This window comes from Camponotus floridanus, unplaced genomic scaffold (assembly GCF_003227725.1).
Source record: "Camponotus floridanus strain SB8 unplaced genomic scaffold, Cflo_v7.5 scaffold39, whole genome shotgun sequence".
Taxonomy (NCBI): domain Eukaryota; kingdom Metazoa; phylum Arthropoda; class Insecta; order Hymenoptera; family Formicidae; genus Camponotus; species Camponotus floridanus.
Window position 1 is genome coordinate 1,245,642 of NW_020229536.1, and position 14,995 is coordinate 1,260,636.

A 14,995-nucleotide genomic window follows, 5' to 3' on the forward strand; every position below is an offset into this window, starting at 1 on the left:
AAGAAAAACTGAAGCCTCCTCATACGAGATGATTGAGAGGAATGGGACTCACTCCCATCGCTAAATTATACGAAGGAGGAGAGGGAAGTAAGAGGAAATTTGCGAGACCCTGAGAGAACTCGCTGCCGCCCTCGAGTCTACTGAACCTTTACTGGACGAAGGCAAAATTACAAGAAAGTCTCAGGAATGACCACGCCATCAACCGTATAACAGGGATAAAGCTATGGTCTTGTCGTATTAGCATTCAGTCTGTTCCAACAGTTCTTACGATATGGAACAATAAGAGAAAATTCTCTTCCAAGTGGCATTTAACTCTTCCCAATAGTGTTCGCTCTTTCAGTGTAAAATATTTTAAAAATTCGGATCATTGAATTTCTCCCTGCCTGGTCTCGCTGAAAAATTTTTGCGAATTTTCCAAGACGCTCAATATAGTAAGTATGTATATCGATATAAATATACCAAAGCCAACGAACATATTTAATAGTTTGAGTAGTATTATTCTAAAGAATTAGAGAAAATAAAACAATTGTAATTTTACAAGTTGCAATTTTTTACAAGCATCTGATGACATGTGACTTTGTGTAATTGCTGCTACGTTCTTTTCTGCTTAGTTTCTTTTTTATTTTCCTCCATAATAATAATATGTATTTGCTTGTCTTATCTTAGTTTTTATAATAATTTAAGTTAAATAATTAAATATATAATTGATACATTGTGACTGAAATTCTCCAAATGGGATAGGTTATACATATTTACGATTAATGAATTTGATTGATAAGTAGAAATGAATATTTTTATCAATTATAAAAACTAGAAATGTGTTTTTATCAATCATAAAAACAGAAAAAGAAAGAAAGAGATAATCATTATGTCGAATATTAATAAAATAGAACTATAATGAAACCATATACATATATATAACCCTAACAAGACGCATGTCCAAAAGATGTCCAGAGATCATCGAGAAGACATCCAGAGGACAAAATATCCTTTGGCTGTCCTCCAGATATTCTATGAACGTCTTTTGGACATATATGTTGTTAGAGAAATGTTCGTTTCAAGCTGCGAATTTTCTTTGATAATTACAAATAAAAATATAACATAAATAAACATCTTATAAAATAAAGAATAAGAGAGAAGTAAAGAATTCCATACGAATTCTTAAACTTATAGAATTATAAAATTATTCAAATTAATTATTAAAATTCTTAAAATTATAAATAAGTAAGATTTCAAAGAATGCGAATCATAATTTTTTATCGATTTTTTTCTTTTTTTTTTTTTGATGTGTAAATAGTTAGTTTACATCTTTTTCAGCTTTTTCGAAAAATGGCCACAAAATCGATACCTGACTGGTTTTCCAAGAAAAATATTCTCATCACAGGAAGTACCGGATTCATGGGAAAAGTTTTAATCTCGAAACTACTACTTAGCTGTCCCGATATTGGTGATATGTTTTTATTAATCAGAAGAAAGAAAGGCATTGACTCGCAAGCAAGGTTACATCTCATATTACAGGTATCGTAATAAGCTTAATTATTTATTTAGAAAAAGAAAAAGAGGGAGAAAATAAATGAATAGATAAAAGAAGTTATTTGGAAATACAAGGAAAAGAATGTTGCAGTTTTATTTAAGAAAAAACTAATTGTCATATAAAATTTATAATTATTATACATTCATTTGCGATCTATTATGCATGATTGGAATTTAAAACATGATCTAGACACTATACACGACTATATACGATTATACTGATGGTGAGCTGCAAATGCATGAACATAAATTTACATAACATGATACAAATGATACAAATCATCTTCTGCATTTCATTATTCAAATTAATTGCTTAAGTATTTAACATTAATTTAATTAAATATATCCATCCATTTTTTGTTACTCATGTACAATTATGCCTAATTATCTTACAAATTAATTCATTTTTTTAATAGTACCATAGTAGCGATTAAAATCAAATATTTATAAAAAAGAAATCTGTCTTACAGCTATATTCGAACGATTAATTAAAGATTTAAAAATAAGAATTTACAGAGATATGTTAATTATTTATTTAAATATCGCATTATAAATCTTAAAATTTTCTATATTTTCTTTTGATCCTTTTTTATAAATTTTTTATAAATCTTTTGGAAATTAATTTGATAACATCTTAATAAATATCTAAATGAAAGAATTGCTATAAAGCTTATGTACATTCTGTTATCCTTATTGAATTTCGATATATTATATATAGGGTATTTCGATATATTATATATACAGGGTGTCCCAAAACTCATAATCAATCTTTCAAAGACAGATTATTCCTGGGATTATTGGCAGACGATTTTTCCTCAGCAAAAATGTCAATGAAGGCCATCATTTTTTGCATGTTCCCGATTTTTGTCATTATATATTTTTGCAATTAAACTTTAAATTAACTAAAGTAAATTCTATTTAAAATTAATCGAAGAATGTGGTTTTATTAATATTTTATTTCTACAAAGCTTAGTTTACGAAAAACCTCTTATTTCCAATCACTTATAATTCGAAAATTATTAATACTTCGACATTTTCGTTGAGGAAAAATCATCTTCAGATGATCCCAGGAATCTGTCTTTGAAAAATTGATTATGAGTTTCGGGACACCCTGTATATTAAATCTTCGAAAAAAATATACTAAAATAAAAGCTACTTAAATTTAATCACACAACACGAGAGTTCTCATTGTATTATCTATTTATATCTCCAAAATGCGAGTTGCAGTTAATCCAAAGTAAGATAGTATTGTAATTGAAGAAAAGAAATTAACTTTCGGAAAATTAAAATCTTGAGAATAGACGCGATATACCTTGCATTAATACATTATGCAAAACTTTTTTTATTTTATATTATTCGTTATTCTATTGCTGGTATGAGCAAAACAAACACATAGTATTGAATTATCAGTGTAAGCGAAAACACCTTGACGTAAATGTACATACACACAAATATATGCGTCAAGGTGGCTAATAGAACGGACCGCATTACGATCTCTTTGGCGAATGCGCTGTCGTTAAAATAACTTCGATCGACGATGAAGCAACATGCAATAGACACGCAATAGACCTTTCCTGGCATTATTCCCTCGAACCAACGATTTATTATAATTCTAATTTTTCTTTTCACGCATTATATTGTAGCTTTCATAATGACTTCATCCGTTGAAGGTGTCGAATATTACGACATTAAACGCGGCGACATAGAATGCAATTGCTTTTTTAAATTTTATTAGAGTCATGCTTTTTATAAAGAATAACGGAAGGCATTAATATTAGCGATGTGACAATTGAATAATCTGATCGTATCACAAAGTATAGGAAAACAATGCATAGCATAATCGATATTTCATTATTTTCTTTGTCTTTATCTCTTGTTCATTGAACTTTTTATTTTATCATGTGTACAGCTGGTTCATAATTTATTTCAATAATACATAGTAGACCGCATTGTTTACAGAAAATATAAATATTCTTAAATTTTAATAAACATTAAAATTGATCGAATAAAATGTACGCGGAATCGATAATAATTGATATATGCTTAAAATAATTATATTATATTCAATGAATTAGATGATTTAGATGAATTGAATCATCGCGAATTGCCTTGACATCAATCATATCTTCAGAAATTTTCAAATTACTTCATCATATTTCCGAGTGTTTCGAAAGACTTTCAAAACTTTTGATGTGTAAAGATTTGCTAAGCAATTTTATCCTTGAATTATGTGAACACGCGTCGGAAAATCGGAAAATGTTTCTGAGAAACTGCATTATAATTCGTTTTCTAGAAGGTATTGGAAAGTAATCGTTTCCAATGTATCATCGTATTTTTCCATCGTGGATTTTTCATCGGATTATTTGAACAAAAGAGCTAATCATGTAGAGCTATGCTAGAGGTTATTATTGTTATTATTATTTGGATAAAAATGAAACAATTATAAAAACATCTTATTATGCTCGTAAATCTGTTTACACCAATCACTTCGACCTATTCATCTACCGAATACGATTCATGATCAAATGTCTGTTAATTGTAACTTGGAATAGTCAATTTTATATATGTACATTACACACACATACATGTACATATAGTGAGATATAGCCAGCAAAAATAATCTTTTTAACGTCAAATGATGATAAATTAGTTTTCTGTAATTGGTTGATTTATGCGAAAAGTACTGATCAAAATTTTTTCTTTTTTCTTAAGAAGGATTACTAAATATTTCATTCTCTATCTTGATTAATTACACCTTCGAAAACTTTAGCAATAAACAATAACACATCATATGTCATGTTAAGTTTTTTATTTTTTTTTATAACTATTTCTTTTACACACTTTTTTCTGAAATTATGAATTATTTTTGAAACAGTGCTTTTAGCAGTTTTAAATAGATATAAAAAAAATAAAAATTTATTATACGAAAGAAGCATAATGTAGTTTTTATTAAATATTCAAAATATATTTTATCAAACTTTATATAGTAATTCGCCTCTTTCGAAAGTGCAAACACCTATATAACATTATTATTAATATTGCAAAATATTGCAAATAATTTATCCGATGTTGCGGTGTAACTTTTAAAATATTCATTTAATTTATTTAAAAAGTTGTTCTAAATGTTTATTTATTTCAAATGTTTACTTAAGTAAATTTCAGAAAAGGAAAAATATGCAGTGAAAAAAGGATAGTCTTGCAGGACACTCAATAGAGTCTTTCTTGCCAATGATCAAGAATTACTGAGTGCATTGTATAATATGAACAAATTTTATCCTTGGAAAGACACAAATTAATTTCTTTCGTGTAGCAAGACATATCTATAAGTGATGATTTTTAATAATTTCCGTAATCATTGTATCGACGTAACTCTCTAGCAATTAAGATATGATTCTCTAATTCCGAAATTACATTTGATAGAAATCGCTTAATCTCAGTGCGACTTTAATGATTTAATGGCACAATAAGAGTTCTAGCGGTTTGCTTAAAGTCCTTGTGAGAAGCGTGCTTGGCTTTTATTAATTTTTCACAAGATTTTTCACAAAAAACGTATAAAATGTCGTCCTCTATTATCTATATCAGGTTTTTAATATTTTAAACCGAACTCGAACGTTTAAAAATTCCAAAAATAATATAACTTATATCACAATTTTCACACTTTTATTGATATATTTGAAATTTAAAGAATACGAGCAAATTTTGATTTTCCTTGTGAATTTTTAGATTTTAACTCAATACAAAGAAAAGTTTTTGAATATATATTTATATGAATTTTTTTTCTTTTGATCTTTATAACATGCTTTTAATGTGATAAAGTTTTTATTAATATTTTGTATAATAATTATTAAAAAAGTCATTAAAGCATTAAATCTTGGAAATCCTAATGTATATTTTGTAAAAAAAGTGTGTTTTATCAAAAATTATCTATTTTTTAAACTTTCTATTGTACAACTACAATCTATTGTATACAATTAAAATTATATTTTCTGTGTAATATCACATAAAAATTGAAATATTCCATAAGAGCTCCAATAAAATTGTTTCTAAAGAGTTTAAAGTTTTTTAAAAATTAAGAAAATTCAGGATATATTTCTAAAGAGTTTAAAGAATTTTAGATCATACTGAAGAACTGTAAAAATGTGGAAGTATCTGTTAGAAAAAGGAAAAAGACTTTAAAGACTAATGGAAATTATATTTACAGCAAGAGCCGTTTAGGATCCTCAGAGAAAAATATCCAGAACGACTAAAGAAATTGATACCAATCAATGGTGATATGATCGTGGACGGACTCTCTTTATCCGACACGGACAAGGAACGTCTCACGAGCAAAGTTTCTATCGTCTTTAACATGGCTGCTAATGTCAGGTTCGATCTATCGTTGAAAATTGCAGTCAAGACTAATACTGTGGGCACTATAAACATTGTGGCGTTAGCAAAACAGGTGAATGCTCGCTATAAATTTATATATATGTCAAAGATTGCAAGTCCACGTTTTAACAAGCAGAGTATGATCAATACGTCATAATGTTAAAATCATTTTTTAATGTCGCCAACTATTTGTCAGAATGCAATCTATAAACTACGCATTCCAACTAAGAGACGATCAATAGAAAGCTTTGATGAGTGTAATCTTCTCTATTTATGTATCTCCATCTACAGTTGAGTTAAAAAGAGACAGATTACACATCCTTGAGAAACATTGCCCTCTCTTTCTGAAATAAACACCGATTAAGATAGGTGATATACAATTTTTACTTATAATTAGTATACCTATGTGTAAGTGTAAACTGGTATAATCACATAGATTGAATTTTCTTCGTTATTTATTATGCAAAAATTGTGTCCACAAACATTGATTAAGCGAATAAGATTAAAATTTTATTTATCGTTAGAATAAGAAATTTTACTTAGGTAGTACTGAAGTGAAAATTATAGTGGAATATAGTATTACGCGTAATACTATATCGTTGCAATTTCGTATCTTTAAATAGTAGTCTTTTTTTCGCTCTTATTTATAACGAAAAAATATACCTATATACTTGCGGATTGAGAAAGGTTTAAAGTACTTTTAAGATTATATTAGAGGATAAATTACAAATAAATGAAAAAGAGATTGAATTATAGCTTTTGTTGTTAATTTGCTATTTTAGCTAAAAAGTATATTCTATCTGTAGCTAAAAAGAATATTTCTCTCTTTGTCAACAATTTTTTGTTAAGAGACAATTGCAAAGTCATACGACAAAAAACTATTATCGTTACATTTCTTTTTTACAATGCTAATATATCCGAATAATTTTTTCCTCTTTCTTTTTTATACAATTGTATTTTGGTTGATATTTTGTGATAAATAAACTTTTTCTAAATAGTAATTATAATTTATATATTAAAGTCAGTTCTTTGATTTTAATTTACTTAATTTTTGATAAAATTATAATTTTTTTATAAAACAATTAAATCATAGTTTATTTATTTTTAAACAGATTTAAAAAATGATAATCGGACTGTATAAATCTCTTGTTATAAAAAGTTTAATTCTTTCTCTTGATTTTTGAGTTGAATTTTTTTTTAACATTTTGTTGGCTACTTATTAAAGCTATCTATTTTTAGAATATGAAAGCATACTAATCGTTTCTTTACTATTCAAAAATATTCAGGCACGTGAAAATGCGGATATAAGAATATTTACAAAAAGAGATTGATGTTAAGATGTAACCTTAATGTTTGTTCTTAAAAAAAATAAGAATAAATTAACATACATACGTTGTATGTTCAATTTTATAAATCTTTCGAAAATCTTTCATTAAAATTAAATATTTTAAGAATATTTTTGTAAAATCTTAAACTCTTCAAGCAAATACAGTTTTAAAAAATCAATTTTTTTCGATCGAAAACAATCCTCATTAAATGATTTAAAAAAGTGAGAAATCGATATATTACTTTTTTGTGTTTGTAGCTCTACATAAAAGTTCCATATAGAAATTTATATTCATAGATATTTGTTAAAAATCCAATTATGTCAGACGATATTCATAATATTGTGTTTTAAATAAATGATCTTTTTGTAACATAGACGAATATTAAGATCTAAAAAAATCAATGGTAATCAAAATCATATTCAACAAACGGCAGAAACTAGTGAAAAATTGCGAGTTATTATAAATTATTATATACAAATTTGTTGAGTTTGTAATAACATGTTATGATAATACTTTATTCTTGTTTATTGTAATAATTGTTATTTAAATTATAAAAACGTTAAAGATTGTTGTAAGAAAAAGAAATTCTAATTTTAAAAACTTAAAATTTAATATTAATGGATAACAAATATACACAAATTATGAGCTTCTGATGAGTAATTGACTAAATAGACGGAATCCATTCTTCAGTTCTGATAAAGCGCAATATTTAATGCTCAGAAATAAAGATTTATCATTCTAGGAGACTTATGTCGGTTTTAGTATCTGTTCTTAAATTAAAAGTAAAAGTCTTTATTCGATACTAGAAATATTTAATACTAGAAAATGTAGTAAAATAAAGCATTATGTATTTTTCAGATGCCTCTACTCGAATCATTCATTCACGTTTCAACCGCTTTTTCTCAATGCGGCGAATTGATATTGGAAGAACGCGCTTATCAAACTAATGTTTCAGCAGAAGTTGTTATTAATATGGTTAATACGCTAACAGATCAAGCATTAGACGAAATGAGACCACAACTGTTAGGTGATCAACCTAACACGTACGCCTATACCAAGGCACTCGGCGAAGATTTCTTGTCGAAATGTGGACTGCCCGTAGGAATTTTACGTCCGTCGATAGGTAAGAAATTCTTCCTAACATGTTTTCGAAATCTGTATTTATTATAAAATTCCTGTATTTATTATAAAATAATATGATGAAAAATAAAGAGTTTCTTATTACAAGAAAATATTAATTTGAATAAAATTAATAATAAAAACATTATATTATTGTTGAATAGTCAGAAAAAATTGTAATATTCTTAATTAGAAGTCATGCATAAATTATTATAATATAGGATTATCTTAGCATAAAAAATTTTAAATTCTATTTAAAATTAATAGAAAAATAATAGATAATTATTGAAAATATTATTATATTAATTAAATTTATAATATGTGCCAAAATCATTTTTATTTTTTTTAAAGAGTATTATTTTTATATTTTTATTCACATATTTTTTCTGCTAATTGCTGTTGAAATGAATTTATCGACATAAAAGTCGCGATATTATTATAAATTATGTGAATTCTTATAACAAAGAGGAGAAAGATATTATTCTCTTCTTATTTCAATATTTTTGAAAAATATAAACCTTTATAAAAAGCATTTAAGAAATAATAATGCTAACGAATATTTCAACATATTATTTCATAAGAAATCATTTGAAATCACATTCCGATATATTATTACTAATAATTATAATATATTATAACTATTATATATAATAATATTGACAATTATGATGTTCTTGTACTTTAAGTGGCAGCGTCTTGGAAGGAACCAGCACCCGGTTGGGTAGACAATATGAACGGTCCAACTGGATTAATGATCGGTGCGGGTAAAGGAGTTATACGATCCATGCTTTGCAACGCGAATTATTTGATGAATGTAATACCTTGCGATATGGCCATAAATGCGACAATCGCTCTGGCTTGGCAAGTCGGATTGGAAAAGTCTACTAAGCCAATATTCCTAAATGCCACAGCTAACCAGGAAAATTCAATTTCTTGGGGCGATGCTGTAGAAATAGGAAGAAAACACATATACGAAAATCCGTTCTCGCGTAAGGAATATTAAATCAATCCAGTAAACTTATATTAAAATTAAAATTATAAAAGCAATAAAACAAAATACTAGAAATTATATTCACAAATATTATCGATAAATTACTGGTTAATTGTGTTTCCATTCATAAATGTGACATGTAATATATGATTACATCGTAGTTCTACTCTACATAAAATTGATTCATATAGAGTTGATAATAAATAAATAAAATAAATTATATGTATTTATAAAATTCGGTATTTACATAGAAATAATTTACATAGAAATTTCAATTTTTTTTGTTTTAAACAGACACTAAATGGACTCTATTTTTCATTTATCTGCCCAATTTCAAATAATCTGTTTTATTTTAAATTTCTTGTTGAAATTGTATAGGAAATTAAACTGATAAAAAAGATATATTTTAGATTTTATGTTAGTACTTGTCTTTTATAAACTCTATTTCATAATAAAAAATTGCATATAAATTAATTAAGTTTAGTTTTGCACATGAAGAAACACATTTATAACAGTATAATAATATAACAGTATAACAATAATTTATAACAGTATAACAATAATATTCTATTACATTACTATTATAATGTTGCAAAATAATACCCATGATATATTGTACTTATATTATATAAATGATTTGCATTATATTATTTGTTATTTTTATATTATATTATTGCAAACACACAAATAGTATTTACTAGAAAGTTTTTCGACGATATGAAATTTTGCAAGATAAATCTAATATATGTAACATTACGTTTTTTTCAGAACCATTATGGTATCCCGGTGGAAGAGTGACATCCTCAAAAATTTTACATTGGTTTGCCGTTCTATGGCTGCATACTATGCCCGCATATCTATTAGATACCTTACTTATTATTACCGGGAATAAACCTTTCATGATACGAGTACAAAATAAAGTGAACACTGGATTGGAACTGCTTCAATATTATACTATGAAAGAGTGGAATTTTTGGTGAGAAAAGCTAGATTTTATTAAAATTTAGTCAGGATTTACTGTTTACATTCTGGATTTAATTTAATTACAGCCACGACAATTTGCGCGATTTGCAGCATCGACTGTGTCCTTCGGACAGAGAAACATTTTTCATGGATACAAAGCTTATCTCTTGGAACGAATATTTGTTGACATATATCTTAGGCATAAGACAATATTTTTTGAAGGACGATCCTTCGACGTTACCTCGTGCAAGACGGGTCTTTAAGTTTCTTTATTTTGCCGACTGTTTGCTCAAAATAGTGCTCGGAGTTTTCGTTGCTTGGATAATGTATACCTGGATCATTTCCGCTAAGCCTATTATAGCAACGTTAATCGAGACGAATGACTGAATACATAAAGTATGAAACTTACTTATGTCCAATAGCTATATAGTTATTATATAAATATACATGTATGTGTACTATATGAAAATCAGAATAAAATTGTAGAGATAAATGTAGAGGTAAACATTTATAAAGGTTTCTGAAATAAACGTTTTATTTATATGCAAAAGGAAAATTTTATTGAATTAAATCAGTTCTGATTTTCACACAGTGACGCGAATAACTTTACCCCATTTGTATTTCGGAAACAAAAATCTGTATTTATATAAATTATTTTTTTTATTTTAGGCCTTATATGCATCTGAGATTTAAAAGTTGTAAACAATTTTGTATATATATTTTATATCTTTTGTTTCTACTTCAGAATATATTTATCTATAATTGAAACATAATTGTAAACAATTGTAACGTAGTTATATGGAAAAAAAAATCAAATAATAATTTTTAGATTCGCCGAATATATGTAAAGTGTTTTATGTCATATGTAATAAAATTAAAACTGTCACGTAGAAAGCAAATATCTTATTTTCAGTTTTTGATATTACTGTAAAATTTTATTTTCAATCTCTTCCTTTATTATAATTTAACTGTATATAATTTAATTATTTTTAGAGCTTTTTTCCTATATAACTACGTTCAATTGATCGTATTACGTAAATAAGAGATGCTATTTTATATTAGTTTTATACTAAGTTGTATTAATGAAAAAACGTGCCAATATTTGCAAACTTTTATTATACTTTTTATCATTACGTACGATAACATTATAATAACTACAAAGATTAAAAATTAAACTATTAAGACGCTTTAATCTTATACAGTTTGATTTTCCTTACATTTACAATTTAATACAAAAATTGAAAAATATTAAAATATTTTAAAGCGGGTACCTTCAATGGACGACATTAAAATGTATAATAATTTCTCTCTTCTCTCTCTCTCTCCCCCCTCTCATTCTGTCTTTCTTTTTGATTTATTCTTTTAAATAAACGTAATAGATTTTTCAATCTTGGAAGAAGTAAGTATATATGTTTTTTACTTAATGATCAAAATTATTAAGGCTGGCTGCACGTGAACGGTTTGAAAAGATTACATTTCATTCATCACGCGTTTAAGCAATAGATCTAGCTAATTACGAAGTACGATAACATTACTTTCGAAAATTACATGTATACATTGCTTCATTACAATCTAAATACTGCTTAAACATATATCAGATTAATGAATATACATGCAACTTTTTATTCGCACATCGTGTAGCGGATCTAATTGTAAAATTATAATCAAAATGAGCAACGACAAGACTTAATATTAATATTAATCCTTTATAATTGCGATATAGATTCTTCTTTTAAATTAAATTAGAAAAATCATGGAATCTCATGCGCGCATCGTCATTTTAGCAATTTTAGTTTTCTTTATGTAAAATATAGATTCTAAATTCTCGTATAATGTAACGCATAAAATATTTCAAGTTTTTATTTTAAAATACTATATAATAAAATATTTTTGCATTAGTACTTTTATAAGATACTTTAATATTTTAAAGATATTTCTCTCTCTCGCAATAATATAATTACTTACATATATTACGTATGTGTATTGTGTAATTACTTAATTTTTCTACACAGAGATATTGTACATTTTATATCACCTGTCGAGAATGATATTCTCGACAGGTGATGTAAAATGCACAATATCTCTGTGTAGAACAAGAAGATTTCAATGTCGAATCTTTTTAAACGAAATTAAGATATAATAAAAATACAAATTAAAAAATTTAATTCTGTATTTTCGATAATAGCTAAATTATGTCTATATAAAATATAATAGAATGTACGTGTGATTAATTTTGAGCAATAATTATACATTTGTGAATTAATTTCTCATTTTCTATTGAATTTATTCTATTAAGCTTTATAGCTTTAAGCTTTATAAGCTTTATAGTTTTTTGAGCTTTATATAGCTTTAAGTTAATTATTTATATTTTGATTGTCGGCTAATAATATTTGTTTATTTTACTTCAATTGACACTTCGGCAAAATGTTTAGTTAAACCACAATGTATAAACCACAAGATATATTAGTTTACGTCTAATAATGCATAATCGGTGTATAATCATGTGCAAATTCTATTTGATGCTAATATCTAACTTTAATTTATGATGCTTATAATCATTATGTTATATTTAATGCTTTCATGTTAATGTCCTAATTAATCCTTATGCAATATTAAAATACTTCATTTGCAATATTAAAATATTTAATATTTGACATAACAATATAATGTCTTCTTGACTATTCTCTTTTATTTTTCTGTTATTAATATAAATAAAAATATTATAAAAATATTATAAAAAAACTTGAAGTGTGTTGTAAGTATTTGTAAACTTATAGATTATAGATATACAAATATATATGTATATTCATATCCATTTATACATAAGCATATCTATTTTTATATGGACAAAATTGATATATAAATTTGTATAACTAGATATAATCAGTTTTGTCTAATTATATATGAAAAATGTTTTACCGGGGATATATTATGTAAATGTATAACTTAAATAAATTTATTTTCAAAATTATCAATTTATTTTAAAAAATGTTATAAATTAATTAATTATAAGCTGATAAATTGTGAGAGATTAAAACATTATATTTTTTATAATTTCTAAAATGGAAATAAATATCGATTTTCCATAACTTTTTGCTAGAATTCGTTTTTCTTCAATACTTTCTTTTCAGATAAATTTATTATATAAGTCAAAAATGACATTGTTATATTCTGCTCACGTAATCTTTGTTAGACGCGTATTAAAGAAATCGTTCTACGTAATGTTTTTCAATACTAACACATACTTAACGGGATTTTCACTTTTCACGCGTATTTGCTTAAAGGAAAACGATACACACGTCACAACATAAATAAATAGCGTTTATTACTGTTGCGAGGTCTCTCGTAAAACAACTTTCGTAATAGTTCATGTATTTATTTTCAAATGTAAATTGCGCATGAAAAGAAAAGAGAAATAGAAAAAAAGATGTAATAAAAGTTTAACACAAATATCTTTAAAATGATCTTATATACAGTAGCGTCACATCTATGTATAAACGAAAAAAAAAGAGTTAAAGTTAAAGTTTTGCAAGAAAAAAATGGATAATTTTGAATTTTAAGCAAAGTTATTTTTCAAGAACATGTAAAGATGAATCTAATTTTTTTAAATGGAATTATTTTAATTTTTTATATAAATGGATTTCTTGCAATATTCGGCGTAAAAAGTTTGAAAAGTAAGATGATTAAAAATTAAATTAAAGTTTACTAGACTATTTTATTTACTTTAATTCGATATAATATTATATAAATTACAAAATATATATTTTATACATCTGTATATTTTGTGTATTTATTTCTCGATTGCCTTGTCTCAATACTCTTCTACACAAATTAAGGAATGCATTGATGTAAAGAAAATGTAGTTATTTTAAGAATATAAAAATATATTTTTCTTCCTTTGTGCTCGCTGCAGATTCATACATTATACAAAATTTCTTGTTATAGAATAAAAAAAGCTTCATACACGCACAGACAGAGATGCATAAAAGAACAGCGATTCACTACAGTAAATGAAATATTTTTACTTGAAACACGTATTATGTTTTTTTTCATTTCTATTCCACGAAGATAATAAACACTTAATAAATTGCAAATCTAGTAAAAAATGCGAGCTCTTCTAACAGAATGAACTGATAAAAACAGCTAATTATATAATAGTAAATAAGCTAATAATAAAATAATAAAATATATTATTTTGCTAAATACTTTTTTTTTAAATTAAATTTGTCCATAATTTTTGTGAAACGATAACTGAAAAAATTGTTCAAGTGTAAACCAACCCAAGGAACACACTAAAATCAAGAAAAAGTCAAAATGACTTTATTTTGACTCGAAATAGTTATGTGATGAAAATTTGACCTCAGTAACATATATTGCTCGTGACGGAAAAATGACTTTGCGCTTGTCTTGCAAATTTAATATAGTAGTATAGTATTAAGTTTAGTATGCGTAAAAGTTTTGAAAATTATTATTAATGTATATGGCTTTATGTCACTTTGATGTCATCAATGGATCATTTTTTATAATTTAATAGCCTTTTTATTATCATCTTACTTTTATATACATTTATACATTGAGTTTCTACATTTGCCGCTACGCGGCGTATCAAACTTAACTAAACTCGTATTCAATTTTTTATTATGAATGTATATAAAGGATATAGATAAAGTGCTGCTAAACATTGGATAAAATC

The 14,995-nt window shown here is 25.7% G+C and overlaps 1 protein-coding gene across 2 annotated transcripts; it reads left to right on the plus strand.

The window, feature by feature from the left end:
• Positions 1-10,995, plus strand: LOC105253389 (putative fatty acyl-CoA reductase CG5065). 2 transcript variants are annotated; one of them, XM_020028146.2, is made up of 7 exons: positions 1-435; positions 1,318-1,518; positions 5,735-5,974; positions 8,088-8,352; positions 9,035-9,337; positions 10,108-10,315; positions 10,389-10,995. In XM_020028146.2, the coding sequence occupies exons 2-7, from the start codon at positions 1,330-1,332 to the stop codon at positions 10,687-10,689; spliced, it is 1,506 nt and encodes a 501-aa protein (XP_019883705.1). In that variant the 5' UTR covers positions 1-435; positions 1,318-1,329; the 3' UTR covers positions 10,690-10,995. The 2 variants fall into 2 exon arrangements, with proteins under 2 accessions (XP_019883705.1, XP_019883704.1); XM_020028145.2 differs by having other exon boundaries at positions 2-431.
• The last annotated feature ends 4,000 nt before the right edge of the window (positions 10,996-14,995 follow it).